Source organism: Miniopterus schreibersii, assembly GCF_964146895.1.
Source record: "Miniopterus schreibersii genome assembly, chromosome: 3".
NCBI classification, from domain to species: Eukaryota; Metazoa; Chordata; class Mammalia; order Chiroptera; family Miniopteridae; genus Miniopterus; species Miniopterus schreibersii.
The window spans coordinates 27,633,456-27,661,037 of NC_138103.1; the positions used below are offsets into that span (position 1 = coordinate 27,633,456).

Below are 27,582 nucleotides of genomic sequence, written 5' to 3' on the forward strand. Positions count from 1 at the left end.
GCTAGGATATCGAGGTCCCCACCTGGTTCTGGCCTGTGAACTTGGCCACCGCCATCTGTGCCCTGGGCCTCATCTCCCCTCTGGGTCCACGGATGGTGGCTTGATGCACAGTAGTGAGAGGACTGAGGGTGACACCTGGTGGCGAGTGGCAAGCATCACAAGCAAAGCTTGGCTGATGGGTCACCGTGGAGCCCGGGGGCCTGTTCCACTCTCCAGCTTCACCCCCAGTTCCCTCAGGAGAAGGCCCAGGTCGGCTTCCCAGTTGACCTGGACGGTCCGACTGATGTCTCCTGGGGCAGGCAGAGCAAAGAAGGGGAAAGGGACAAGAGAGGGCCCAGAGTCTGAGACAACCCGCTCTCCGTGAGATAGTCCCTGGGTTGCCAGGAGGTAATGTCGCATTTGATGGCCACAACTCCCTGCAATGTGTTTCACTGTCCCGACCATACTGGAGGTGGGGAGCAGGGGCTCAGGGAAGTTTAAGGGTCTGGCGAAGGTCATAAACCAGGTAAGTGGCTGAGCTGCAATTCAAACCCAGATTGTCTCATTCTTAAGCCTGATCAGGTGCCTTTCACATCCCAAGGGGCACTCTCTCCAAGGGCCAGTGTGCCTCAGGGCAGGCGTGTCACAAGGACACCCCACTCCTCACTGCAGCCCACAGTGATTCAGTCCCACACCTGAACACTGCTGTTCCAACGTCTGCTTAACCTTCCCTAGGAGAGGCCCGATCCCAGGAAGAGTGGCCCCTGCCACATGATTCCCAACATTTCCCTCTCTGACCATTGCCCCGCCTGGGGACCGTGCTCCCCACTTTACAGGTGAGGAGACTGAGGCCTTGCCCAGGGCCACAGGTGGGTCAGGGAGTCAGAGATGGGACCTGGGTCTCAGCGGCTGCACAGCACTGCTCTTGATGAGTGCAAGGCCCTGTCCGCTATCTAAGGCCCCGCCGGGCGGCTCCCCTCATCAGGAGTATAAAGGGGGCCCCCGGATGTGGGGAATGAAAGAGTCAGAGGAGGGCTGCTTCGGAGCAGCATTTCTCAACCTCAGCACCACTGACATTCTGGGCCAGATGAGTCATTGTTCTGGGGGCCTGTCCTGTGTATTGAAGGCCACTTAGCAGCATCCCTGGTCTCTACCCACTAATTGCCAGTAGCATCTTCCCAGCTGTGACCACCCAAAGTGTCTGGGGACATTGCTGAATGTTCCCCAGGGGAAACTCAGGTCGGGTTGAGAACCCCTGGCTTTGAGAGGGCTGTGTCCCACCTTGGCGAGGGCAGGGCTGCTACCTCCTGGTGGGAGCCTGGTAGGAGGGACTTTAACAAGACCCCTTGGAGAGCTTGTTACGCTTTCCTCAAAGTTGGGGGACACAGTCGTGAATTGAGACTATGCTTACGATCAAAGTGACCTTGGTACTCTCTTACCTTTGAGTGCCTGCGGGGGTGGAGGGGTCTGCCAAGCTCTTGTGCAGGGACGAGGCAGGAGCACCCCCACTTGAACAGGTTTCATGACAAGGTGGGAGACAAAAATAGAGCTGCTCTTATGATTATATCCTGTGAGTTCTGCAGATTTAATGAAACGTGCCTAAGTGTAGATGTCTCTTTATTTATAATGCTCGTGATTCTTTGTATTTCACATTTATATCCTTTGTCAATTCTGGAAAGTTCTCAGGTGTTTCCTCTTTAAATAATTTTTCAATTCTCTCTATTTTCTTTTGAAACCCAATTAGACCCATAGAAGCCTCTCTTTTATTCTCTTTGTCTCTTATTTATTCAGCAAATATTTATTGAGCACTATGCCAGGCATGATTCTAGGCATTTGGCCTAGGTAAGCACCCTTGTAGATCTTTTTAATTTTATTTTATTGATTTTAGAGAAAGAGGTTTGTTGTTCCACTTGTTTAGCATTCATCGGTTGATTCTTGAATGTGCTCTGATGGGGGATCTAACCTGCAACCTTGGTGTACAGGAACGGTGCTGTAACCATCTGAGCTACCCGACCAGGGCTGCCTTGTGGGTCTTAACCAGTCTTTTCTATTTCCCACCTCTGGGTAATCTTTTCAGATCTATCTTCTAGTTTTCCAATTCCCCATCAGCTTTGTTTAACCTTTTGTTTTAAATATTTATTGAATTTTAATTTCAGTAATGAGATTTTCCATTTTAAATTTCTAATTAGGTCTTTTCAAACTAGTCTGGTCTTTTTTTTTTTTTTGTGATAGTATCATATTCCTTGCTCTTGTTTTTAATTCAATCTTATTTCGTTAAAAATTAAAGATAAGCATTTCATATTTTGTATTAAACAATCCCAGTACCCAAAGTTCTTTTTCTTCTGGCTTTTTCGGCTTTTGCTTTGTGTGTTACGTTTTGGACTGTGAGCTCATGTTCAGCGGGGATGCTGGACGCCTGGGATGACGGCACATTCCTTCAGAGGGGGTCGCACTGGCTTCTGCCAGGTGCTCTGTACCAGGACCACTTGCAAGTCCTTTGCTGGTGCCCTGGCTGGTGTGGCTCAGCTGGTTGAGCGTCTTCCCATGCACGGGGAGGTTGCCAGTCTGATTCTTGGTCAGGGTACCTGCCTGGGTTTCAGGCTCCATCGCCAATAGGGGGCATGTAGGGGGCAGCCGATGGATATTTCTCCCTCTCTCCCTTCCCCTTCCTCTCTAAAATCAAGAAAAACATATTAAAAAAAAGAAAAGAAAGTCTTTTGCTGGCTTAGTGTTTCCTGAATCACCCCAATGGCATAAATTCAGACTCCAATCTCTCATGAGGTTTGGGTTGTTAGAAAGTCTGTGAATTTTTTTCACACCCAGAGTCTAGGCCAAGACGCTCAAGTTTACTTGTCACCTCCCTTTGCCAGGGCAAAGATTTTTCTAGTCTGTACTTCTGTAGTTTTTGACTTTTGGCAGGCATCTTGGTTCCGATTTTCCGCTTTGCAAAGCCTTGCCTTCTGAGCCCCCTGTGGCCATAAAATCCCCAGCCTCTGGGTTTCCAACATGGGCGACTGCCCCGGGCAGCTGCAGCTCAAGCATCAGCTCACCGCTCTGGCTTCCAGACCTCGGTTTTCAGCTCTTAGGGATTTCCTGTATTTTCCTGCAAGCTCACCATATGCTTAACAGCATGTATAGTATATTTTATCTGGCACATTATATTGGGAGAAATTACATCGAGATATTTTTAAAAAATGAAGTTTAGTCTGCTGTATTGCCAGAAACAGAAATCTCACCATGTCTTCAGGCACACACTTGTAATTCTTCTGGATTCTGTGGTAGATTATTTTCAGAGGTTCCTTCTTCTATTCTGAGTCTCCAAGTGCTGTTCCCTTCCTTTGTTCTGCAGGGTTTTTATAGGTCCTATCCTGCTGAGTGTCTCCCCCTCTTTCCTGACTCTCTGATGTGGGACTAGCTCAGTCAGTGCAGACAGGCAAGGGCAAGGGCCCGTTTGCCCCCTCCTGCGGTCATCTTCGATTCCTAGTTGCAGGATGGGTGGGAGCTCAGTTCGCAGCCCGGCCACCCCTCGGCACCCCCCATGAGGCTGCAGTGGTGCTGGCCTCACTCCCCAGCACACAGGCAGTCCCCTGAGGTCCGGGTCAGGGGACTCCGAGGCTTCAATGTCACCAGGCCTCCTAGGTCCTGGCGTTAGGCTGTCTGTCCAACATTTTTTGGTGGTTGTTGTGAACCCTCACAGGCAGAGGCCAGGCCCAGTCAGCTGAGTACCAGGCCCCGCTCCTCCCTACTTCTGCATTTGACTCCGTCATAACTTTTGTTTAAACTTTATTTTTCACTTAAAATTTTTTTCCAAAAGGAACATTGTGGTTTTTTTTTTCCCAGCTTTAGTGAAATATAATTGACACATAATATGATGTAAGCTTAAGGTGTATGATATGATGACTTGATATAGGTATGTATAGTGAAATAATTACCATCCCTATAACTTAAATCAAGTAACATCAGGCAGATTCACTTGGGGGATGTAACGGACAGGATGGCGACTATAGTTACTAGTCCTGTATTGTATGCCTGGAATTTACGAAGAGAGTAGATCTCAAGTAATCTCACCACGCCAAAAAATGGTAACTATGATGTGTTTAATTAGCTTGATTGTGGTAATCATTTCACAATGTATACATATTAAAACATGACGTTGTACACCTTAACATATATATAATTTTTTATTTGTAAATTATACCTCAATAAAGCTGGAAAAAAGCAAATGATAGGTACTGGCAAATGTAGAAAGAAAAAGGGGTATATAGACATAGAATGAATATTATTCAGCCTTAAAAAGGAAATCCTGCTATTTGTGACAGCATGGATGGACCTTGAGGACATTATGCTAAGTAAAAGAAGCCAGTTACAAAAGGACACATATTGTACGATTCCACTTATAAGAGAAATCTAAAGTACTCAAACTTATAGACACAGAAAATAGAATGGTGGCTGCCAGGGCAGAGTGGGGACAGAGAGTTGTTTTTAATAGGTACAGAGTTTCAGTGTTGCAAGATGAAAACATTCGAGATCTGTTGCAAAACCACTGAACAGAGTTAACACTACTGAACTGTATACTTTAAAATGGTTAAGATGTTAAATTCTATGTTCTGTGATTTTTACCACAATTAAAAATGAAAAAATAAAATATTCATTCACCCCCTGCCCAGCCCTCCTCTCACTCCAAGTCTAGCGTAGTTGCTGAAATGGTTCTTGGTACTTTTCCCTTTTTTCTGTTAACACGATAAATTGCACCAATTGATACCCTCTCCCCCCAGGAGATGACCTGAACAAATGAAAATATGCACACATCACTATTTAGCAAAGATTCCTAACACAGTTTGGTGTTAATATTAACAAATCTCACTCTTTCCACAATCTTACTGGTACATATGTGAAAACATGGCAATGATCATAATGTAAAATTTTTCTTTTTTTAAAAAAATATCTTATTGAGGTGAAAATTACATAACATAAAATTAATCGTTTAAAGGAGGCACTCCACGGCATTCAGTACATTCCTGAAGTTGTGCAACCACGACCTCTATCGAGTTCTAAACCATTCTCATCACTCCAAAGTGAATCTCGTATCAGTGAGCAGCCTCTCTCCATTTCCCTTCCCCTCAGGCCCTGGCAACCAGCAATCTGCTTTCTGTCTCTATGATTTACTTATTCTGGACATTTCCTATAAATGGAATCATATGATACGTGTTTGTGTCTGGCTTCTTTCACTTAGCATAACGTTTTGTAGGTTTATCCACGTCGTAGCATGTGTCAATACTTCATTCCTTTCTATGGCCAAATAATATTCACTGTACGGAAATTACACTTTGTTTATCCATTACTCCACTGATGGACATTTACCTTGTTTCCACTCTTTGGCTATTGTGAATAATGCTGCTCTGAGAGTTTGTGTACAAGTTTTTGTGTGGACATGTTTTAACTTACCTTGGATATGTACCTAGGAGTGAAAATGCTGGGTCATATGGTAACTCTGTATTTAACATTTTGAGGAACAGCCAAACTATTTTCCAAAGTGGCTGGACCATCCTACATTCCCACCAGCAATGTATGAGAGTTCCAGTTTCTCCACAGTCTCATCAGCACTTACTAATGTCTATCTTTTTTATTTTAGCCATCCTAGTGCATGTGAGGTGATACCTAAGTGACTTGCATTTCCCTAATCATTAATGAGGCTAAGCATCTTTTCATGTGCTTATTGGACATCTGTGTATATGCCCTGGAAAGATGTATATTCAGATCCTTTGCTTATTTTTAAATTGAGTTGTCTTTTTATTGTTGAGTTGAAAGTGTTCCTTATATATTCTGGATGTTAGACCCTTATCAGATAAATTACTTGCAAACATTTTCTCACATTTGGTGGGTACTCTTTGGTGTAAAAAGTTTTAAATTTTGATGAAGTTCAATTAATCTATCTTCCCCCTTGGTCACTCGTGCTTTAGGTTCATATCTCAGTGGCTGATTCAGGGCTGTGGCGGGGAAAATACAAGATGAGTTTGGAGTATATTGCAGTACCCCAGAAAGTAAGGAAGTGCTTACAAAACAAAAGAAGGGGGCATGTCAGAGACACGAGGTGGTGGTGGGGGAGCAATTGAAAGGGCTCCCAATGGCCAAAGCTAGCATAACTTGGACAACAAATAACAATAAGTATTGAATAATAACCCAAAGTATAAAATAAATATCCATGCATCCATAGTGACATAAATAAATAACTAGGTAAATGGGGGGAAAGAGATAGTTCTTCCTTACAGAAGAATTCCAGTTAATAGATGGAGATAGAATGAGGGAACTAGAAAATCACTATTAGAATATCACAGTGATAATTGCCTCAGGCAAGATCCACTGAGATAGTTAATAATCTGGCGAAAGTTTAAGGAGAAAATGGATATTGGCAGGCGGGGTTGGAGCCCCAGGGTGTCCAGTGCCTGAGCTCTTTCCAAGTGGTCTTGGCAGAGGTGCCTCTCCCACAGGGTTACAGCGCTGAAGGGTCACGGCTGCCTCCAGACCTTCGGCTTTGCACACACCTCCCTGAAGCCCCCACATCACATGCCTGGGGGTTCCCGGCCTAGAGGCTGGGAGCCCCCGAAGGCAGCTTTGGGTAGTAGTCTGTCATTGCCACCTCATGCCCCTCCTCCGCCTCAGAGGCCTCTCATCCTTCCTGGTGCTTTCCTTCCATCCCGCACCTCCTAGATGCACAGCCTGGGCAGACAAGGGCTCAGGAAGCTCCTTCTGGAAGATTCAAGCCCTTTGCCATCTGACCTCAAGTTTCAGGCCCCCTCAGCCTTGGTGACAGCAGGTAAGCCTTGCTCTGGAGCCTTGCCAGCCTGAGAGGCCAGCTCCCACTCCCCCTGTGACAGTCCCTGCCTACTCCCCTTCTCCCTCCTCCCCCACCCAGCACCCTCTTCTTCACAGCAGCTGACACAACTTAGATTGCCCGCCTGGGAGCCACGAGTGGGTGGGGGCCTGGCTCTTCTCTGACCGCATGCCCCTGGTGTGGCGTTCCCACGGAAGTGAGTTCATTCTCTCTCCTGCAGCAAGCTGACCCCAGGGAAGGGTGACACATTTGGTGTCATCACCTCAAGTGACTGGGCTAAGCCAGTGGCTCCGGTAAAAGAAACCACAGGTCACAGTGGTGTTTGGTTTTAACAGGAAAGAACCTTGTTTGCAGCAGCTCTTTGAATTTCAAATGCTGGGCTGGTAAGAAAGTTCTGGAAGGACAGAGACCATATATATTCAAGGCAGCAGAAGCCCAGAGAATAAATAGGGCACTTTAAATCTATCTCGTGATGGACACTGTGTTGATTGCACTCCATTTGTACCCACTCGGCACTCCCTCCATCCTGGCTGGGCCCCAGGGCTGGCCTCTTACCCTCCAACAGGCCCCTTGCCTTGGCTCTGGGTTGGGTTCCACTAAGAAGAGGCATCAGGAGGAGGGTGGGAGGAGAGGGGCCGGGTATTTACTCCTGCAGCTCCTTTGCTGCAGGGCCACCCACCTGCTGGAGTTCTTTCCACAGCTGCAGCGTTTGCCCAGTTCCAGTCACAGCCCCTTTGCTTTACCCCTGTGGGTAGCAGTGGCTCCCCAGAGTCCTTTGTGGGTTCCCTTAGCCCTGCCCACACCTGCACACATGGCCCTTTCAAGTCCTGTCCCACCCTGGGGTCCCACTGCTTGTCCCAGGACTGTGCTGATACAGCTTCCGAGAAAGGGCACGGTGCTTGCGGACACACTCAGCGGTGAGCCTCCAAGGCCTTGTTCAGTCTCCCGGGGAGGCAGCCTCAACTGCAAAGCCTGTGGAATGACCGCAGAGCTTGCAGACGCTGACTGTTCACGTGACCTACAGACGGCTTGCTGCAGGAGACAGAGTTACCTCTGAACCTGAAAATGTTCTCACTCACCTAACTCAACAACTTGGTGCTAGCCCATCCCTATTTTGCGTATCAGGATTTTTTTTTTCTTGCAGGCCCACTTTTAACTCTTAACAGATTCAAGTTCAAACCCCTGCCCCTCTCCAAGAAGTACTACAAACAAGATTTTCTGAAGACTCAGATTCAAATCCAAACAAGGCAGCTCAGCCCGGGGTGTCTTCAACATCAGCTCCTCTGAGGTCCTTGCCAGCCATTCACACTCAAGTCAAATTAGCTGGCAGGCAGCCCATCAGGAACAGGATTGAGACCAACTCCTGGCACCAGTGTGCTCACAAGCTGGGAGAGGCTGGGGAGCCCAGGGCACCGACAGAGAGAAGCAGACAACTGCACGGGTCCTGGACCTCAGTCACAAGCTTTATTGTCTCGAGCACGGACTCGCCACACTTCAACAATTCCACTTTGGGGAGGGGAAGGACCTGGGGAGGACTTGGGAAGGGGGCATGGCTGAGCCCACACTGGGCAGGCAGAGACGCTCACTGGGAAACCACTTATTTGATACCTGCCACCTGCAAGCCCCTCCCGGTGTGGGCCTTTGGCAGTTAGTGGACCAATCAGCACCTCCTTTGGGTGGGCAGCTGCCTGATTTTGCTGGAAAGAGTACTATTAACTCTGGGTTAAGCCACTAAAGCATCGCTCCTAGACTGTTGTTAATAAAACCGCATGCGAGAGCTACCAAAAGCCAACAGGGAGGGGGTGGGGCCGATGGGACATACTGGTTGCCTCCAAGACGGGCTGCCTTCAGGCAGGTTGCGAGCATCACCCACCTGTACCTGGGAGCACTTTCAGGCTCCCTGAGCTGCTCCCTGGGCGGACTGCATAACCATCCTGGTGCACCTCGGGGACGCCATAATGGGGCCCCAGGCTTCCCCTGCAGCCCAGCAGCACTGCTACAGCACAAAGCCATAACCCATGGGCCCCCAGCTCTAGAGGTGGGCGCTGCTGGGCCAAGGCTGGCTTTTCCTGCCATGCACAGGCCTAGAGAAACTCAGCAGGGCTTGAGAGGAAGAGGGAGAGGTCGTTCGAGTTTTCTCGCCAACAATATCCCCTGGGTTCTCTTTCTGGCTACAGGAGACAAGGTTGAGAAAGCTCTGGGCTGGTGCCTGGTAAGATTGAAGGGGGCTATTGGTACTTGTGCATTTTGATGCGTGTGCCTGGCATACACATCCCTGGACGCTCGCTGAGTGTACCGGGGGGTGTGTGCGCAGTCAGGTTGCAGGAATGTTTGTGGTGGTGCGAACACTACCTTGCCCGGCCTGGGGCTCAGTCCTGGAGCCCAAGCATGTGCATCTGTGCGGCCTGAGCATGGCTGATGGCCAGCACCCCATCTGCATGGCCACGTATGACCCCTCTGAGTGTGCGTGTGTCAAGGGTCAGTGGGTGCATATGTCAGGGTGTGCATAGGTGTACCTGCGGTGGGAGGCCCAGTTTTGGAACATCTAGTCAGCCCAGGGGACACCAAATTACTGACCAGTCACAGCATGTCTGGACTACTGGTCTGAACTCCTGTGGCCACCCTACTCCAGCTCCAAGCCAGGTCAACTGGGGGGGTGAGGAGAGGGGCTTCCAAACTTTCCTAATACTGTGGCTCCTGGCCTTGGTGACCACCCTCTGGCCAGCAGCTTGGAGTGTGTGTGTGTATTGATGTTGGGGGAAAAGGTCCTTGTACCCCAACACCTTGAACCTTGGACCTCGCTGGGCAGATGGGCTAAGGGGAGCTTGTACCACTGTTTGAAGGAGGCTCAGGATGTGGGGACAAGCAGCCCTGGGAACTGCCTTGGCCTGTAAATGGCTGCAGAAAAGAGGGTCCTCACCTGGCTCCTGAGGACTGGACTTCCCTCCTTGGTGCCTGCAAGGAGACCCTGGGCCTCCTCTGACCCTTTCCTGGGACAATAGCTCTCTGGGGTCAGTCTGAGGGGGACCCGGGAGAAGGAAGGGAAGAAAGGGAGGTTAGAGATGTGCCCAGGGTGCCAAGATGGTCCTCAGGGCAGCTCGTTCTGGGGAGAGGTGCCTGGTCAGATAGCCTCAGCCTCCCCAAACAAACTCCAGAAACTGCTGGGGTGTCCTGGGTGTCTAGGCCGAAGGTTCCAGGGGCCAGGCCAGGTCTGTACCGCTCTCTGTGGAAGTTCGTGCTTGAGGAAGCCTCCTGGTCCGGCAGGGGGATTGAGGGTGGGGGATTGTCCAAGGTGGTAGGTACGTTATTGTTACAAACACTGTTCTTGTCTCCAAAGTGACAGTCCTGGCCGCTGCCTGGAGGGGGCGCCATTGGGGCAGAAAGGAGTGGCTCTGGTGTGGACTGGGCTGCTCCATGGTGTCCCTCAGGGTCAGTGCTTGTCCTGGAGAGAGCAAGGGCTTGATCAGCAAGTGTCTTCAGGAGTGGCAGAGGGGGGTAGGTAAAAAGGGGGGGTTGGGGGAGGAGAACCCATCTGTGCCAGGTAGAGGGAACAGCATGGGCAAAAGCCCTAGAGCAGAAAAAATCTCTGCTGTGTGTTGAGGAACAGTGAAATAGGAAGTAGCGTGGGAGCTGTTTAGGGAAAGTTGAGGAGAGGCAAGAGCAGATGGGTTTACAGAGCCCTGAGTTCATGTGTGGAGGTTGAATTCAAGAAAATAAAAATTGGACATGAGACTCCAAGCCTTGGTTTTCATGTCTGCAAAATGAGATGACCACCGTGCCTCAAAGGGTTGACAAAGCCACACAAGGTTTGGATATCAGCACCCTGCCACTTTCCCCTACAGCTCTGTGCCCCTCCTCACACCATTTCTCTCTGTCCCTCCCCCACAGGTCTGGCCCTTGGCAGATTTTATGTCCAAGGTTCTCCAGTGTCTAGGTGAGCACCTTTGGCCAGGGGATCTACTGTCAGGAGTGGAAGGACAAGTTCCTAACCCCACTCCAGCCTCACTTGTCCCAGGTCACATAGCAAGCCTGGGACAGGGCCAGTGCTGGGCTCTTCCCTCCTTACTGGGCTGAGGCCGGGCCCCAGGTGGGTGTCTATAACACTGTGGGTAAAAGCAGGCGTTAACTGTGGGGTGGAGGCCACCAGGTACCCCCTTAAAACATAGCAGTCAAGCAGAGACGTAATAATCACGGGAGTCACAGGCACCCTTCAGGCCCTTGGAAGTTCTAGAAAACCAATTTTACACCCACAACTTTATAAAATGTAGAAATTACAGAGACTGCTTAAGGAAGAGAGAAAATGCTTACGTTTGAAATATTCAGTGAAAAATACAGGAGGTGAAACTGAATATAGAGTGTGCGACTTACTCTATTGAAATGATGTATGTGCTGCTTTGCAACCATCGCAGTAAAGGCTGGCTCAGGGGAGAGTCATCCACAGACGCTAAATGTGGGGGAGGGGGCTCAGTGAGGAGCAGGGAATTCACATGGTCTTAAAGTCTCCACAGGCTGATTGTTAGAAAAACCCACTAACTATACAGTGAAGAAATCAGGTAACTCCTTGACCAGGTGATCAAATTCACATGAGGTGTGTAGGGCTGATGGACATCATGTCCCCGTCTGGGTGCCGGAGGACACGGCATTGACGAAGTGCTCCAGCTGAGATGAGATGTAGGGCCTGGCTCGGATCACGAGGACCCATCAGACAAGCCCCAAATGAGGAATCTTCTATTAAAAAGAGTGGGGACTATATTTCAAAAGTGTCAATGTCATAAAAGTCAAAGGGAAATTGAGAGCATGTTCCAGATTAAAGGAGACTAAAGAGCCATAGTAGCTCTTTAGTAAATGCAGTAAGCTGACAGCCTGGGACTAATCCTGCACTGAGGGGAAAACGGTGGGAGATGCTCCTGGGTCAACGAAGAAAATGAGCACGGAGAGCAGAATGGATACAGATTGGTAACTGTACTGTCGTTATGTGTAATCATGCCCTTCTACTCGGGAAATACAGACCCAAGTGTTAAGGCCACGACACATGCACTCACGCTCGAATGGTTGAGAAGAAAAGCTCAGGCACTGTGACACTCACATCTACACCCAGAGAGCAGGAGGCGAAGCCGACGGGGCAGCACCCTTACAGCGTTAAGGCGGAAAGCGCATCCGCCTATTTCCATCCTTGCAGGTTTGTTTTGTAATTTTGAAATTATTTCCAAATGAAATTAATGTTTACACAGATGGACATACCTATACATATACATATAACAGCTTCCCATTATTCGCAGTAGTTATGCTCTGTAAAGTCACCAACTCTGAATTATCAGATATCACTGCCACTGCCCTCGGGGAAAATACGGGGGTAGAGTCCTTCGAGCCTCCTCTGATCATGATGTTTTAGTCAACTGGTCATACATAACCATGTTTTGTGTGATTCTGTGTAAAGGCACCTTATTTTTTATTATTATTTTAAAATACGTTTTTATTGATTTCAGAGAGAGGAAGGGAGAGGGAGAGAAACATCAGTGATGAGAGTCATTGATGGGCTGCCTCCTGCACCCCCCTACTGGGGACCAAGCCAGCAACCGGGCCATGTGCCCTGACGGGGAATAGAACTGTGACCTCCTACTTACCACTGAGCCACTGCCACCTTATTTAATACATACTGTTGACTCATGAACTCAAGGCCAATAGTATGGCAAGTCTTCAAATAAGATCGTTTTGTTACATTGGTAAGAAAAAAGAAATTTGATTCTCGGCCGGGACCACAGTCTGTATGGCATCTGAATATCCTCCCCATGTCTGTGTGGGTTTTCTCCGGGGACTCTGGTTTCCCCCCACATTCCAAAGATGCGCCTGGGAGGTAAACTGGCATGTCTGAACTGTCCCAGTGTGAGTGGGTGTGGGTGCGAGTGGCCCCATGAGGAAGGGCGTCCGGTCCAGGACGGGTCCTGCCTTGTGCCCTGAGCTGCTGGGAGAGGCCCAGCCTCTTGTGACCCTGAACTGGAAGAAGCGGGTTGGAAAATAATTATCTTTCCTATTTTTATTCTTCTTTAATGTAAGTGTAGCTCACATTTATTTCAATGTTTAATATTGTAAGTGGTTTAGGTCTTTATTTAGAAGTTTGGTGATGTTTTTATAACCAGAAATAATGCTGTAGGAACTTAACTCTCGTTTATATCAATTAGCCAATGGCAAAACTGGTTTTGTCATATGTCATTTTGCTTAAAGTTGCAATTTCTAAGAACCTATGAATGACCTTAAGTGAGGACTTACTGTGTAATTCATGCCTGAACGAAGCCTATTTAACACACTGATTTTCTTCCTAAGGCACAGAGCCATCTTCTCTCATTTAGAGACACTTCAACACTGCACTTGGGGGTCATTTTAAACAGTAGAAATTGCCAAGAAAAAACACCAAAATGTGAAAAATGTGGCACTAAATTGATTTCAAAAAGGACATGTTTGCAGTATGAGAACTGAGACAAGAAGGCAGAGGTAGCCTTGTTACTCCTCAGCTGGGAACATGCAATTCAAACTTTGCTCTGCTCTGTGCATGTTCATGAATGACCACAAAATTGTTGCAAATATTGATTTTGGAGTTACAAATAAATGTTAGTGAGTAGGCAAATTTGCAAATGTGGAATCTGTGAATAATGAGAACTGACTGTATACGTATGAGTTACGCACATACACATACTTAGGAAAGTTCAGGAAGGCTACCACTTACAAACACTAACCTTGGTCATCTCTGAGTAGCAGGGCTACTAGCATTTTCTTCTTTATATATTTTTGTGTATTTTTTGCCCCAAAAGTTTCCCAATAGGCATGTGTTACTTTAGAATAAACATTTTTTAAAAAAGGAAACAAGGTTAAAAAAGCAGGATAAATTCTGAATTAAGATGAACTGCACGGGTTCCTCTGTGAGAGTCCTATTGTAAAGCCTTTGCATAACGCATCTTTGTTTGTATTTTTGGTGACTTTTAAGGCTTTTAAGGCTTTTTTTCTGCCTGTACGGGAGGGTGATGGGAGTTCCAGGGTGTCCCCTGGGGCCAGAGTGCCCCTTACCTCTTGTTTGTGGGCCTTGTCTTGCTGGTGGATGCCGTTTGCAGAACCAGAATTGCCGATGGCCTGTAAGAGTCATGGGCAGATGCTGAGGTTCGCCAGGCAGCAGTTCTTAGTACATCCGCTAGATGGCGAGGTCTTCTTGATAGGATCACCTCAGGCTCCAAACTGACCAGAGCTCTTCAGAATGGGTGACCCAGGACTCCCACAGACCAAGGCTCTTAGGGTGAGGCCGCATCTCTCCCCTTAGTCTGAGATCCTCATGCCAAAGCCATGTACCTCTTGGGCTGGAACTCCCAGAGCACATGCCTGTGTCTCTCCCCTCAGACCAGGGTTTCCAGGACAGACAGGGCTGCCTCCCCCTTCACACCAGGGTTCCCAGGATAGACAGAGCTCCCTCTGCCGCCCCCACCACCCTGTGGACCAGGGTTCCCAGGAAAGGGCCATGCTCCATGGGAACACTGCCCTCTGGTTTGCCTGGTCAGCCCAGCCCTGGCCCATGGCTCACCGGGGACTTGTCAGGACTGCTCCTCATGGCCTCCATGAGCTTCTCCACCTGCTGAGCCTGGTCCAGTGCATCTCGCAGTGTGTCCTCTGTGCTCATCAACTGGTGCTGTAGCCGCAGGAGCTCAGGGGCTGAGGACGGGTCAATGAGGGAGTAGCGCCTCTGATCTGACAGTGACTTCTCTTTGTCCTGGAAGTGGCGGGAGAAAGGAAGAGCATGTGTGTGTGTGTGCCTGTGTGCATGCACATGTGTGCCCGTGTGCATGTGTGTGCCAGGGGAGGGAAACCTCTCCTCCAAGCAAGAAACTCTCCTGGCCCCACCCCATCTCTGGGCCAGGCCAGAGCATCACCGGGACATTCCTCACCCTTCCCTCCCTCACTTGAGAGTCCCCACTGAAGCAGGCTCTGTCATATGCTTCACATCCTCCAAGTCCCGAAATCCAGACGCCCTCCTTCTTTCATTCTTGACCCTCACTTCCTCCCCACTGTCTTATATGGATCCCTCCTCTTCACCGTCAGACCCAAAGCCTCATCACCTTTTACCCTCCAGCCATCTGACCCCCTCCGATAGTGACTTCTACACCCCTCCTCCCAGCAGGACACAGCTGCCCCACCCACCATGGTCCCCGGAGACACACCTGCCTGGTTCCCACTCAAACTTGCCCCCTCCTTCCTCACATTCATGTGTGAATCCGCACTGTAGGACCCTAAACAAGTAGCTGCTTTCTGGTTACTTCTCAGGATGGGGAGCTCACAACCCTGCAGTAGCCCATCTTACCTCTGGATAGGTCTGATTCTTAGACAGTAGCCCTTTGCATTGCATCACCTAGACGGCCACACAGCAGCCAGCCACGATGTCTGCAAAAGCAGCTGCCTGTAGCCCCTTCACCAGCTGTGTCACTCACCCTGTGGTTCTAGGGGATTTTGAATGCTCTCTAAGCTTGGTTGTTCCTGGGGTGGATCCAAGAGGTTACCACTCTCCCTGGCCTGACTGCACGGCAGCCTCAGCCTCACCCTAGCATTCCTCTGCCCTCACATACCAGCCCAGTCAGCTTTTCACGAAGGCCCCGGATGTCATCCTTGAGTTTCTGCTCCTTGATCCGCCACTCAGCCTTGTGGACCTCACGGCTCAGGTCCCTCTCAGGCCCTGGGGAGTGGCGATTGGCCTCCAGCAACAATACCCGCAATTCGTTCAGACTCCTGGGGGAGGAATGTGGGGGGGCACAGAATAGCTACAGTCAGCCCCAGCGCCTCTACTCCCATACTCCAGCTATTAGCCTAATGCCTAGAGACTGGCTATTAAAACATCACCTCCGCCAGAAGGGGCCAGAGTGGAAACATGAGGCATGAAAAGATTCGACCATAGCCTCAGAGGGGCCAGGATTTAGGGATGGGACAGTGAAGAGGACTTGGCCTTTCCTAGAATATTTTAAAAGTTTTTTTAAAAAAGAGAATATTTGCTTAACTAAAAAAATTAAGCAAAACAAAGCAAAACAAAATATTTATCCAAGAGAGCCCAGAAGCAAGACTTTAAATGACGGAAATCAGATGAGTTTTATTGCCCATGCGAGCGCTTAATCAACTGGCAGTAGCTGCCTGGAGTACTGTGATAGAATGATTCTCAGGCACATTGAGGCCCTGTGGTGGTCAATCAGCAGCGTCTTCAATAGGCAGAGGATTAGAGAACAGAACACACTCCTTCTAAGCCTGTTCTCTTGCCTGCATCTACTATAGAGGAGGGGAAAACTCCCTTACTAGGTGGCGATGGGTAGTTGAGAACAAAGTGGAAATCTGCTGGTACTGCCCCTTTCCCTTTCCTCCTCCTTTCTGCTATGAATGTGATGGCCGGAGCTCCAGCAGCCACTATGCACCATGAGGAAGAGTCCAAGAGAACCAATTAGTTAGCACTGATTTTTTTAGCCACTAAACCAACTGTCATCCACAGCTACTCCCAGATTTCCTGTTATGTGAGAAAAATAAATCTCTACTTGTTAATCTGGCAACACATTCCTGGCTGATTTTCTACTCTCCTCGTTAGCACCACAGGAGCATGGAGAAGCTCATGGTGGCCTACTTCAATAAAGAAAGGCTTCAAGAAAGAGATGGGCTGTGAGCTAAGCCTCAAAAAATGGACTGGATTGAATAAAATGTCCAAAAAGAAGAAGGTAGGAATTGAGTGAGTGATGAGAGACAGAGGAAAAAATAAGCCAGTTGACAGCAGGAAGACAAACACCTCAGGGGAGGCAAGACTGGACGGAGCACAAAGAATAAAATATCTGATTTGGATGGGGGAGGGTATGGGGAGCAAGACATCAGTGGAGCCTTAACTGAGGAGCCTGGCTGGTCATGAGTTCATGCTGGGAAGGAATGTTCCCCAGTTGCACCTGTTTAACCCCCTCCTGGGATGGGCCACATTTTCTAGAGAGGTGTTAAATTTGAAGCAAATCTAGCATAGAAACTCCCAATGTGTACCTCAGACTTAACAGGAGGGGAAGAGACGGCATTTCCTTTATAAAAAGATGCTTGTACTTTAACAAGATTCCTTTAAATCAGAGGTTGAACCTCAAATGTTTGCAGGGGCTGGTGAACCATGTCGGTGAGTGGGTGTAAGTAAAATAATGAAGAAGGGTGGGGGGCTTAGGAGACTGAAAGGGCCCTGCCCACTGAAAGGGTGCAGGTGCTCCCCAGCAATGGCTGGTTGTTTCTAGGCTGGAAGTCAGCCTAGTGTTGTCAAAACTTCCAATTTTTTTAAGGGAATCTGGAGAAATCTAAATTTTATGTGCAATCTTCTGATTTTTAAATGCTATCTAGTTTTTTTTTTTTAGTTTTTTTTTCTAAAGCCTCATATGGGTTACACAAACCATGTCTATAAACTGGAACCAAGAGGTTTTCAAAGTGTGGTATAGGGAACACTCAGGGGTCCCCAAGACCCTTTTAGCGGTCCATGTGTCAAAACTATTTTCACTATCATTTCTCATGCATATACAATGATTTCCGCCCCCTGGGGTCACATGGCATATTAATGATCTGAAAACAATATTAAAATACACTCTTCTCCAACTACATATCACTGTAAGGCCAGATTTTCATAATATATTTCAACCAAAACAACAAACTGCAAAGACTGAATACAAAATGTTAAACAATGCCACTATTCTCATTAATTTTGTTTTGTTTTGGAAAACAGTTACTTTTAATCAAAAGCATGTTATTTATGTTACATGCAATTGGTTTATTACTTTTAAATGAATTAATAAATATTTTTAAATTCCTTAATTTTAATTTCTAATGTGATAGATATAGAATAAATAAACACAAGCTTTGTGGGAATCCTCAATAGTGTTTAAGAGTTTAAAGGCATCCCTGAGACAAAGAAGTTTGGGAACTTCTTTTCAGGAAGTTCTTCTTGGAGAGCTGTGTGAAGGAGGATTCTGAAGCTTCACCTGAGCTTGGCAGAGGAGACTACAACGATCGCTGGTGATGCCAGCCACCTGTCCTACCCAGTCCATCCTTGCCCACCTCTGGAGAGGACTGGCGAATGTCAGGGCCAGAGGGGAGACAGCGGGGTGGCAGGGCCAGGCGGGTCCAACTACCCTGCTCACAGCGGACTCACCGCTCCTTCCGGAGCAGCTCCTGGCTGATGAGGACCAGCTGGCCGGAGGCGTCGTGGGTCTTCCGGGACAGGGTCTCTAGCTCTGCCTCCAGGCGCCGCTTCTCTTTCTGGAGGGTGTCTGCCTTCTTCTCTCCAGACTTGCACCTGCTCTCCAGTGCTGAGGGTCAGCCAGCAGGAAGGAAGGAGACGGTCAGGATCACTGTGGGAATCTGTCCCACTCGAGGACCAAGGCCCGGGCAGGGAGCCAGTTTTCTCGGGTGAGGAGGGGATCACAGTGACACACTCCACTGAGTGGGTCTCTCTCTCCTGCAGAGCCAGGCAGCTAGGGGCCGAGAGAATAGCCACAAAAAGCAGACCAGGACCCCCAAGCACAGCAGCGTGGGCCCTGTGGTGGTGGGAAGCAGTCCACCCTTCCTGAGATAGGACCTGGTGTTACACTGTTGCTTCACCTCTGCCTTGGAGGCATCTGAGGTCAACTGACCTTTGTTGGAACCAACTATGCCATGTGAACGTGATGGGAACTGGAGAGACGTGGGGGTGGGAACCATTTCCCAGGGTGGGGTCATCTCATGGACACTACCACTGGCACTCCAGCAGACAAGAAGCAGGGCCAGTCTTGCACCAAATCATAAATTCCTTGCCTCACCCCAGGCTCCCCTCTGTCCTCACTTCCCCTGTGTCTTGCTCTCTGCTACAGCCGGTGTCCTTCCCCCCATTCTTAAATCCTGGTACTTCCTCCAGGGGCTGGGGGCAGACAGACTATATCAAAGTAGCCTATGAGAAACCAAAAAATCCTGATGGAATTTCAGAACAGAGTGGCCACTGGCGAGAGAAGCTGGCTGCGGTCCCCAATTGTATTATGGACCATGAGAGGGCTACTATTCCCCCACTCACTGCTGCCCAGTGGCAGTCCAGTGAAGGTGAACTGGCCCAGGCCACCTCCTCAAGGCAGAGTGCGGGAGGGCACCCTGACCCAGACGCCAACCCTCTCCACGCTCCACTGACACGTGGCCCCATGAAACCCCCCGCATCTGCCCTGCGGGAGGGAGACTTACCACTTACTTGGGCCTTGAGCATCTCAGTCTGGGACGTCAAGGCTGTCACCTCTTTGTCCCTCTTGTTCAGCTTGTCCTGCAGGCCTAGGGGAGAAGGGAGAGACGAGGAGCCATTCATGCTCCAGGTTCAGTGCTGCGGTACAGTGGACGCCACCCCTCACTCTGGGTAACCCACTCTGAAGTAGAGGCTCCAGTACTGTGTGGTCTCAGGCAACTTAACTCTCAGAGTTTCCTCAAGCAAGAAATGGAGATGATAATAACGGTGCCCATGTCACAAGGTCATGTGCATTCAATACTGGATAGCCTCAGAGCCGTTGTAAAAAGATAATGCATGGAAAGTGCTAGAAACACATTAACTTCCCATAAGTTAATTTATAAGTTTAAGGTGGTAATACCAATAAAAATACGAACAAGTTTTAATGCTTGTAGAACTAGATGAGCTGATTCTAAAATCTCTTGGAAAAATAAGCAAGAATAGTCAAGAGAGTTTGGCAAAAACTTCTTCAGATTTACCATATGACCTAGAGAATTACCATATGACCTAGCAATTCCACTCTAGGTGTATGCCTCCCAAAACAGATATGCAACAAGTACTTGGACATGCATGTTTATAGCAGCACTATTCACAACAGCCAAAAGGTGGAGAGAGCCCAAATGTCCATCCACAGGTGGATGGATAAACAAACGGTGGCATATGCATGGGATGGAATATTACTCAGCCATAAACTGGGATGAAGCACTGACTCATGCTACAACATGGATGGACCTTGAATACATCATGCTATGTGAACTAAGCTAGACACAAAAGGCCACATATTGTAAGATTCTATTTATAGGAAATATCCAAAATAGGCGAACCCATAGAGACAGAAAGCAGATTAGTGGTTGTCAGCGGCTGGAGGGAGGGGAGAATAGAGTGACTGGTTTTGGGTATGAGGTTGCCTTTGGAAGTGACGAAAATGTTTTTGAACTAGATAGAGGTGGTGGGTGCAAAACACTGTGAATGTCACTGAATGTTTGCTTTAAACTGTTTAATTTTATGTTATGTTAATTTTTCCCTAATTAAAAAAAATGGTCTGGCCGAAGTGGCTCAGTTGGTTGCAGCGATGTCCCATGCACTAAAAGGTTGCTGGTTCAATTCCGGGTCAGTGCACATACCTGAGTTTTGGGTGTAACCCCTGGTTGGGGCACGTACAGAAGGCAACTGATCGATGTCCCTCTCCGTTTCTCTCTCTCCCTTCTCTCTCCTCCCCTTCTTCTCTCTACACATGTTCTCAGGTGAGGATTAAAAAAAAATGGCGAGGAGAATTTTGAAAAAGCAGAGTAGGAAAGACTAGGCTTACCAGGAACTAAAAACCAAACCAAGCTTGAATAATTAAAACATTACAGGCCCTGGCTGGTGTGCCAGTTGGCTGGAGCATCACCCTGTGCACTGGAAGGTCACAGGTTCGATTTCTGGTCAGGGTGCATATTGGAGGCAACTGATCGATGTGTGTGTGTCTCTCTCTCCCTTTTCCCCTCTCCAAACGCAATAAAAATAAATTAAAAACAAAAATGTTATAGAATTGGCACATGAACAGATAGAAAGGTCATTGGAAAGGAATAGACAAATTCAGAAATAGAGTCAGTTATATAAGAAAATTTAAAAATAATGCTTGCAATTCAAGTCAGTAGAGAGGGGAAGATAAGTTTATCAAACATGGTATTATGGTATTGGGACAAGTGGGTACTCTTTTAGGAAAAAAATAAAAATGGGTCCCTACCTCACACCTTATAGAAGGATCAATTCTAGATGGATCAGAGATTTAAACATATAAAAAGTACTAGAAGAAACCATGGGATACATTTATAAAAATAATAATCCAGAAGCCAAAAAACAGATCAATTTAAGAAAATCTGCATGGCAAATACCACTATAAGAAAAGTCAAACAAGTGGGGGGAATGTTTGCAATGTCATATGTAAGGAGTTTCTAAAAATGAACAAAAAGATCAATAATCCAATAGGGGAAAAATGGGCAAAGGATGCCAGTAGAAATGGAAATGGCGCTTCATTTACAATGAGAGAAAGGTAAACTGAAATTACATCAGGTGACATCTTTTACTGTTCAGACTGGCAGAGATCACAGTTTGATGAAACAATGTTGGTGAGGCTTGTGGGAAAACCCACTTTCAACCACAGCCAGTGGGAGTTAAAACTGGTTGAGCCCAAGGAGGTGGTAACTTGTAGTAGCGATGTTTGCAATAGGCAAAGAATAAAAACGACCTACAGTAGGAAACTGGCTAAATATACAATGGTGGCTCCACACAATGGGATATTCTGCACCACAGAAAAGACTGTAGTGATAAGGAAGAGTCTCCAAGATACATTATTAAATGGAAAAAAGTAAGGAGCTGAAGAGAATGAGAGGTATGGCACCATCTGTTACCTATTTGCTTGTATGTGCAGACACTCTCTGCATGGGGACCGACAGAAGTTGGCCGACGCTGTGCCTTTGGGAAGGGAACCAGGGAATAAGAGACCCTTCACCTTATGCCCTTTGAACTATTTGTAGTTTATACCTATTTTATTTTGTTAAATTTTGGGGGGGTGACATTGGTTAATATGATCATATAGGTTTCAGGTGTGTTTCTTTTTTTTTTTTTTAATATATCTTTATTGATTTCAGAGAGAGGAAAGGAGAGGGAGAGAGAGAGCTAGAAACATCAATGGTGAGAGAGTCATTGATCAGCTGCAGCCCGCAACCCGGGCATGTGCCCTGACCGGGAATCGAACCCTGATCGCCTGGATCCTAGGTCGACGCTTAACCGCTGAGCCATGCCCGGCCGGGCTCAGGTGTGTTTCTATGTTACAAGATCTGTATACTGCACTGTGTGCCCACCACCCAAAGTCAGATCTTCTCTTGTCACCATATGTTAGTTTTTACCTATTTTAAAAATAATGTAAAACCAGCCTGGCCAGCGTGACTCAGTGGTTGAGCATCGACCTATGATCCAAGAGATTTCAGTTTGATTCCCGGTCAGGGCACATGCCCGGGTTTCAGGCTCAATTCCCAGCAGTAGGCAGCCAATCAATGACTCTCATCATTGATGTTTCTGTCTCTCCCTCTCCCTTCCTCTCTCTGAAATCAATAAAAATATATTAAAAAAAGAAAAGAAAACGCAAAACCAAATAAATAACAGGGTATTTGCATGATGCCCAGAACTCAATAAACAGCCACAGCCCTCCTCACCTGCGGGGTGGCTTGAACATGCAGTAGGCACCTCTCACCAAATGGCAGATGGTGCAAAACCAAATGGCACCCAGCTCAAAGGCAGAACAAACCAGCCTGTCCCCAAAGCCCTGTCCCACCTGCTCAGCAGCCACTTACCCTCCACAGTCTCCTTCATCCTGATCTTCTCCCCTGAAATGTCGTTCGACTCAATCATCTGAAAGAAGAGGCCTGTAAGGGGGACGCTCGCTTCCCCTCTGTCCCCAGCCCCAACCAACCCAACAAGCATGCCCCACCTTCACACTCCATAAGGGGACTTGCTGTGGCAGGGAGCACAAGTGTCCTTGATATAACCCCCCGGCGACAGAGGACCCCTCCTCTGCTCCCATCACCCCCAAGGCTGCTCTGTGGTTTCCATGGGCACACCTCCTACCCCTTCCTCTGTTGAAAATGTCTATTATATTAAACAGATGTCTCCTTCCCTGGGATACCTACAGAGGTGGGTCCTGAGAATCTGTTTCCACCAACATCCAGAGGCAAAATTCCAGCCTCAGTTTCCCCTCCATGAAACAAGTATCGACTGCCATGGGGAAGTGTGTGCAGAGCAAGCCCAGGGCTAGCTCCTAGAGGGACTTCAAGAAATGCTACTTCCTTTCTCTCCAACACTTCTTTTAAATAATAAACCCAGAAGCCGAAGAAGAAAATATTAAGAAGAAAAAAATCTGGGCAAACATCAACTGGCTCCTTACTGCTTCCTTCTCCAGAAGTTTCTGGCCTCCTGCTCATGCTGGCTGTCCTTTGAGCTTGTAGTTTGCCAGAGTCTAACACTGCAAATCAAGACAGCACAGAGCTGAGGAGGCAGTCACCTCCATCCACCTGTCCCTCATACTTTTCTTATACATCCCAACCCCCATTTTAGTCTCAGATAGTGATAACTAAGCCCCCTAGATCTTTTTTTACAAACACGGCAGGGAAAATAAGGCACACACTAAAACATTCTTTAAAAATTCTCATACTTTCTACATGAGACCAAAAATCTAGTGTCCCTGGACATGTGGGTCCAGACTGAGACACCGTGTGTGTGGAAGTCAAGAGAGGTCTTCCTGAGGTCATCACCCATTCCTCAGTCCAAGGTTTGTGACTGAGGAGCAGGAGGCCACCCTCCGGCCTCTGTCCCCTATGCTCTGTGGAACTAGAGCAGCCACAAACCTCTCCTGCTAAGGGAGTCCAGGTGTGGGGTCCCAGGCCTGCCCACCCTGCCCTGAGAAGCCAATCAGGCCATATACACATAGGCTAACCTGGGGCTCTTCCTTTTCCTTCTGCCCAGGATCCTGGGAGAGCACTTGCTAAAAATGGTCACTTCCTAGCAGAAGGGGGCCAAAGGCTACTACATTGGGACCTCAAAGCATGACACAAGCAGAGCTCCTTTTACAAAAAGGCACCCTGTATTTGGAACTTCTGAAGACTTATTGCTGGAATGCTAAATTCTAATGTAAAAGTACGAGGAACTGAAGATCAAGAATCCCCGGGGCCTGTAAAAAGGCAATGATCATACTGCTAGTTGTCCCACTAGTGGGCAGAAACCCTGGAAAGATTGGCTCATCTATGAAATGGAGCCCATATTGACCTCATGGGAGTGAAAGTGAAATGGGGCAACACAGGGTCTGGCACAAGGTGTAGTGCCCTGAGCCACTCAAAGGCCCTTCCCAGCCCCACTGGAGTGAATACACCTGTATGGGCCTCCTTAGCTTGCTCATCTGAGATATCTACATTTGGAGAAAAGCTAATATTGTGGCAGTAGCCTCTCCAGGGCCATCCCCCTCCAGCCTTCCAGACCCCACTCCAGGGACCCCCACACTCTGGGGAAGTGACCACTGGACTGTTGCTCAGCCCGTCCTTAGATCCCCTTGGTTAGCACTCGAGTTGGAGATGGGAGCCCCAGGACTGGTCAGGGCTTGTCCTCCACGTTAATGCCAGCCTCATGGCATAAGAGCCTGCAGAGGACATATCTGGGTACATCAGGGACTTGGGGACTTGGAGGAAGTCTGTTCTCTGCTCTGAGGTACATCTCTCTCCAGGCCTGGTCTGTGGGGGACCCAACCAGGTCAGCTCAGACTACCTTGGGTCCCCACAGTCACCTAGGTCAGCTGCCCTTCTGACAGAGGGAGAAGAGGCTCCTCCTCTGAGCCTGATGCCCCCAGATTTCAAATGGGCATGTACCTGAGGGCAAGGAGAATGCTTCCCTGGGCTGGAAAAAAGAGGTCAATAAACACCTAGGCCCTCCCCAGCCAGCCCTCAGGCCTGAGCTGCTGGTGCCTGTGGGCCCCCGCACAGCCCAGCAAGAAAGGGTGCTGCATACGTTGGTGTGCTGGGACGAGCACAGGGACTCGACAGCTTGGAGTCTGTTTTCAGCGACCAGCAGCTTCTCCCGCAGCCTCTCGGCCTCCTGCTTGCTCTGGGCCTCCGACCGCTGTAGCAGCTCGTAGTCCAGCATCTTCTTCTCTGCCAGGGAGATCTGCTCCTTGAGGAACTCGATGGCCTGTGCCTGGCCCCGGTACTCCGCGTCCAGCTTCTCCAGCTCATGCACCCGCAGCTCAGCGTCCCGGCGCTGGTCCTGGGCCTCCTGCAGCTCCAGCCGGTGCTGGCTGGCCTGCACTTCCAGCTGGGCCCGCCAGTGCTGCTGCAGGCCGGCCAGCTCCTCCTGGGCCTCCTGCAGCTTCTGCCGCAGGCCCTCCTTCTCCTTCACGTGCATGGCGGTCTCAATGTCGTGCTTGGCGCGCAGGTTGCCCAGCTCCAGCTGGTGCTCCATCTTAATGCCCTCCATCACAGCCTTCAGCTCCCCAATCTCCTTCTGCTGGGCACCTGGGCCCGAGTTCAGGGTGGCCTTGAGGTCCTCCAGGGACTTCTGGTGGTCCGAGGCTAGCGAGTCCAGCTTGGACTTCCAGTTGTCCATGAGCCCCATGTTCTCACTGGTGGCCTGCTGGACCTTGGCCTTGAGGTCCACCACTTCCTGTGCATACTTCTCGTTGGCAGCCCGGAGCTTCTCCAGCTCCGCCTGGTAGGCCCTCAGGGCCTTCTCATACTTGTCTCGTAGCACACCGCTCTCCCTCTGGTGCTCCTTACTGGCCGACAGCAGCCGCTCCCGCAGCCGCAGGGTCTCTGTGGCTTCAGGGTGGTCAGCAGGCGGTGGGCCCGAGTGCAGCAGGCACTGCTGCAGCTCCTCGATCTCACCGCGCCGCAGGTTCAGCTCCTCCTCCAGCTGCAGCACCCTCGACTTCTCGGCCACCGTGGTCAGCTACCAGGGAGAGAGGGAGACAGGATCAGCAGGCCAGCTGGAGAGCAAGGGGGATGCAACAGGAGTTTAGGGGGGGCTTCCTCACCACTCAAGGGCCCCAGCCCCAGTGGCAGAGGTCATGAGAAGGGAAGGGCATCCACCCTTACCCGAGTGCTGGTTTTTCTCAGGGGCCTTGCCCACCACAGCTACCAGAAAGAACCCCCTGGCTTGTACCCCAGTGATTCAGGGAGTCAGCTGTCCCTGCTGCACTAGGCTTGGGGCAAATTGGTGGTTAAAAGAAACCACCTATTTGAGGTTATGGGTTTCTTTCAGTTCATGTTCTTTTTAAAAGAGCAGAGACCATAGGGGATTTTTGCATTATCCTGTTCTCAAAAGTCCCCAGCTAGAATGGGTTGATTCAGAGGGGCTGTCTAGAGGGGGTGGCCAAAGAAGGGTCGGCTTAATGTTTAAAGCAGAACAAAATTAATGCTCCCAGGCCTGCCTCCTGATAGAAAACTCTTGAGATCAGAGGTTCCACCCTCCAAAAACCCACACCTTGATCACGCCAATGGTCACAGATTTGGAAACAAAATATTTAAACGTTTTATATCTTTTACAAGCTTAAAATTTTTGTTTCTGAAGCTGACCTTTAGTTCAATGAACTTGTTTTTCAATCAAGTTGAAGCCTAGATTAAGATGCCTTGGTGTGGAGGGCTCCAGCCTGTCAACCATGACCAAGTCAGTTTCTGCAAGTAGCCTCTGTGCACATGCATGTGTACTGCATGAGCACACACGGTCACTGGGCAACAGTCAGTGTGTGTAAAATGAGCTCTGTGTCCCCAGGTGCCCACTGCCTGCACACACTCCCCTGTGTGCTGAGGCTGACATGCAGAAACTGACCGCTCCGCACACCACACTGCATGCTGTTTACACCCCAATCACTGCTCGCTGGCTGTTTAGCTGTTGCCAGAATTGCAGCTGGGCTGTCCCCTGGGCTAGAACAGCCAGCTGTTTGCATGTGTGTGCCTGCACAGGGGCCAGTCCCAGGATATTCATGGGCTAGCTGGGCCTGGAGCCTGGACTTGGAACCAGGCCCTGGGACTCAGGGGGAACTCACCTCCAAACAGAACTTTCCTTAGCTAGGAACTACTCCCTGATCCACAACGGCCATATCCTGGGCTGACACAGAAACCTAGATCCCCAGCCCCAGGTCCTTCAGGGGGCCCCTCCTGCCACCATATTCAAGACCTTCCAGGCTAGAGAAACCTGGATCTACAGTCCCCCAACCTCCAGCCTTCCCCAGCTGGGAGAAGGGAGGCATGGACAGGTTGTCTCTGTGCCTGCCCACAGAAGGCAGAATGTTCCCAAGAGACCCATGATTTCTGAACATGACAAAACTGTGTCATGGCAATGCATGGGAAGGGAGGGAGGCGGAGGGTCTCACAGGACATTCCCAGCCAATGGACTAGCTGGGGAGCAAAGTCACAGAGAGCCAAGCCCCCTCCCCCAACAGGCATCCATGGCAGTGGAGTGTTAGCGCATTTCTGACCCTCCACTTCCCTCCTAGAAAGGGCGCAAAAGGAAAAAAACAATGAAGACAGCAGTCAAGGACAGAGAAAATAATAAAACAGAGGAGGCCCAGGTATGTCCACAGGCCAGGGCGCTGGCGGGCCAGAGGCGGAGGGCGCGTTACCCTGTTGTCGGCTAATTCTCGGAGCAGCCGCTCGGCCTGCGCCTTCTCCAGTAGCAGGCTCTGCTCCAGCTCCCCAATGCGCGCGTGCTCCAGCTGCGTCTGGGTCTGGTCCACCCAGGTGGGCGGGGAGGTAAGGACAGGGCAGAGGGCACAGGGAAAGGAAGCAGGAGGAAGAGAGAGAAAGAGAGAGAGGTGGCGTCATCTACCATGAACAAGACAGGAAAACAGGTCAAGGAGAGGAGGTGGCTCAGGGAAAGAGGAGGTCTGGGGAGGTGAGCCTTCCCCCTGCCCCTCAGCGTCCTGGCTGGGTTTCTTTAAGGGCAGAGGACAGGCTGTAGCACCCTGCCCAAGCTGGGTGGCAATGGG

At 49.2% G+C, this 27,582-nt stretch overlaps 1 protein-coding gene across 3 annotated transcripts in view; it reads right to left on the reverse strand.

Moving 5' to 3' along the window:
• Positions 1 to 8,256: 8,256 nt before the first annotated feature.
• CLIP2 (CAP-Gly domain containing linker protein 2) overlaps positions 8,257 to 27,582 on the reverse strand; it is a 71,010-nt gene continuing 51,684 nt past the window's right edge. Inside the window, exons 9-17 of one of the 3 annotated variants that reach the window (XM_081132231.1) lie at positions 27,217 to 27,321; positions 24,609 to 25,544; positions 22,409 to 22,466; positions 19,040 to 19,123; positions 17,985 to 18,141; positions 15,412 to 15,571; positions 14,376 to 14,561; positions 13,871 to 13,933; positions 8,257 to 10,253 (exon numbers count right to left, since the gene is read on the reverse strand). In XM_081132231.1, coding sequence (XP_080988357.1) covers positions 10,242 to 10,253; positions 13,871 to 13,933; positions 14,376 to 14,561; positions 15,412 to 15,571; positions 17,985 to 18,141; positions 19,040 to 19,123; positions 22,409 to 22,466; positions 24,609 to 25,544; positions 27,217 to 27,321 — 1,761 coding nt within the window. In that variant the 3' untranslated portion in view covers positions 8,257 to 10,241. The remainder of the gene's footprint in view (positions 10,254 to 13,870; positions 13,934 to 14,375; positions 14,562 to 15,411; positions 15,572 to 17,984; positions 18,142 to 19,039; positions 19,124 to 22,408; positions 22,467 to 24,608; positions 25,545 to 27,216; positions 27,322 to 27,582) is intronic. The other 2 variants (XM_081132233.1, XM_081132232.1) reach the window with 2 other exon arrangements.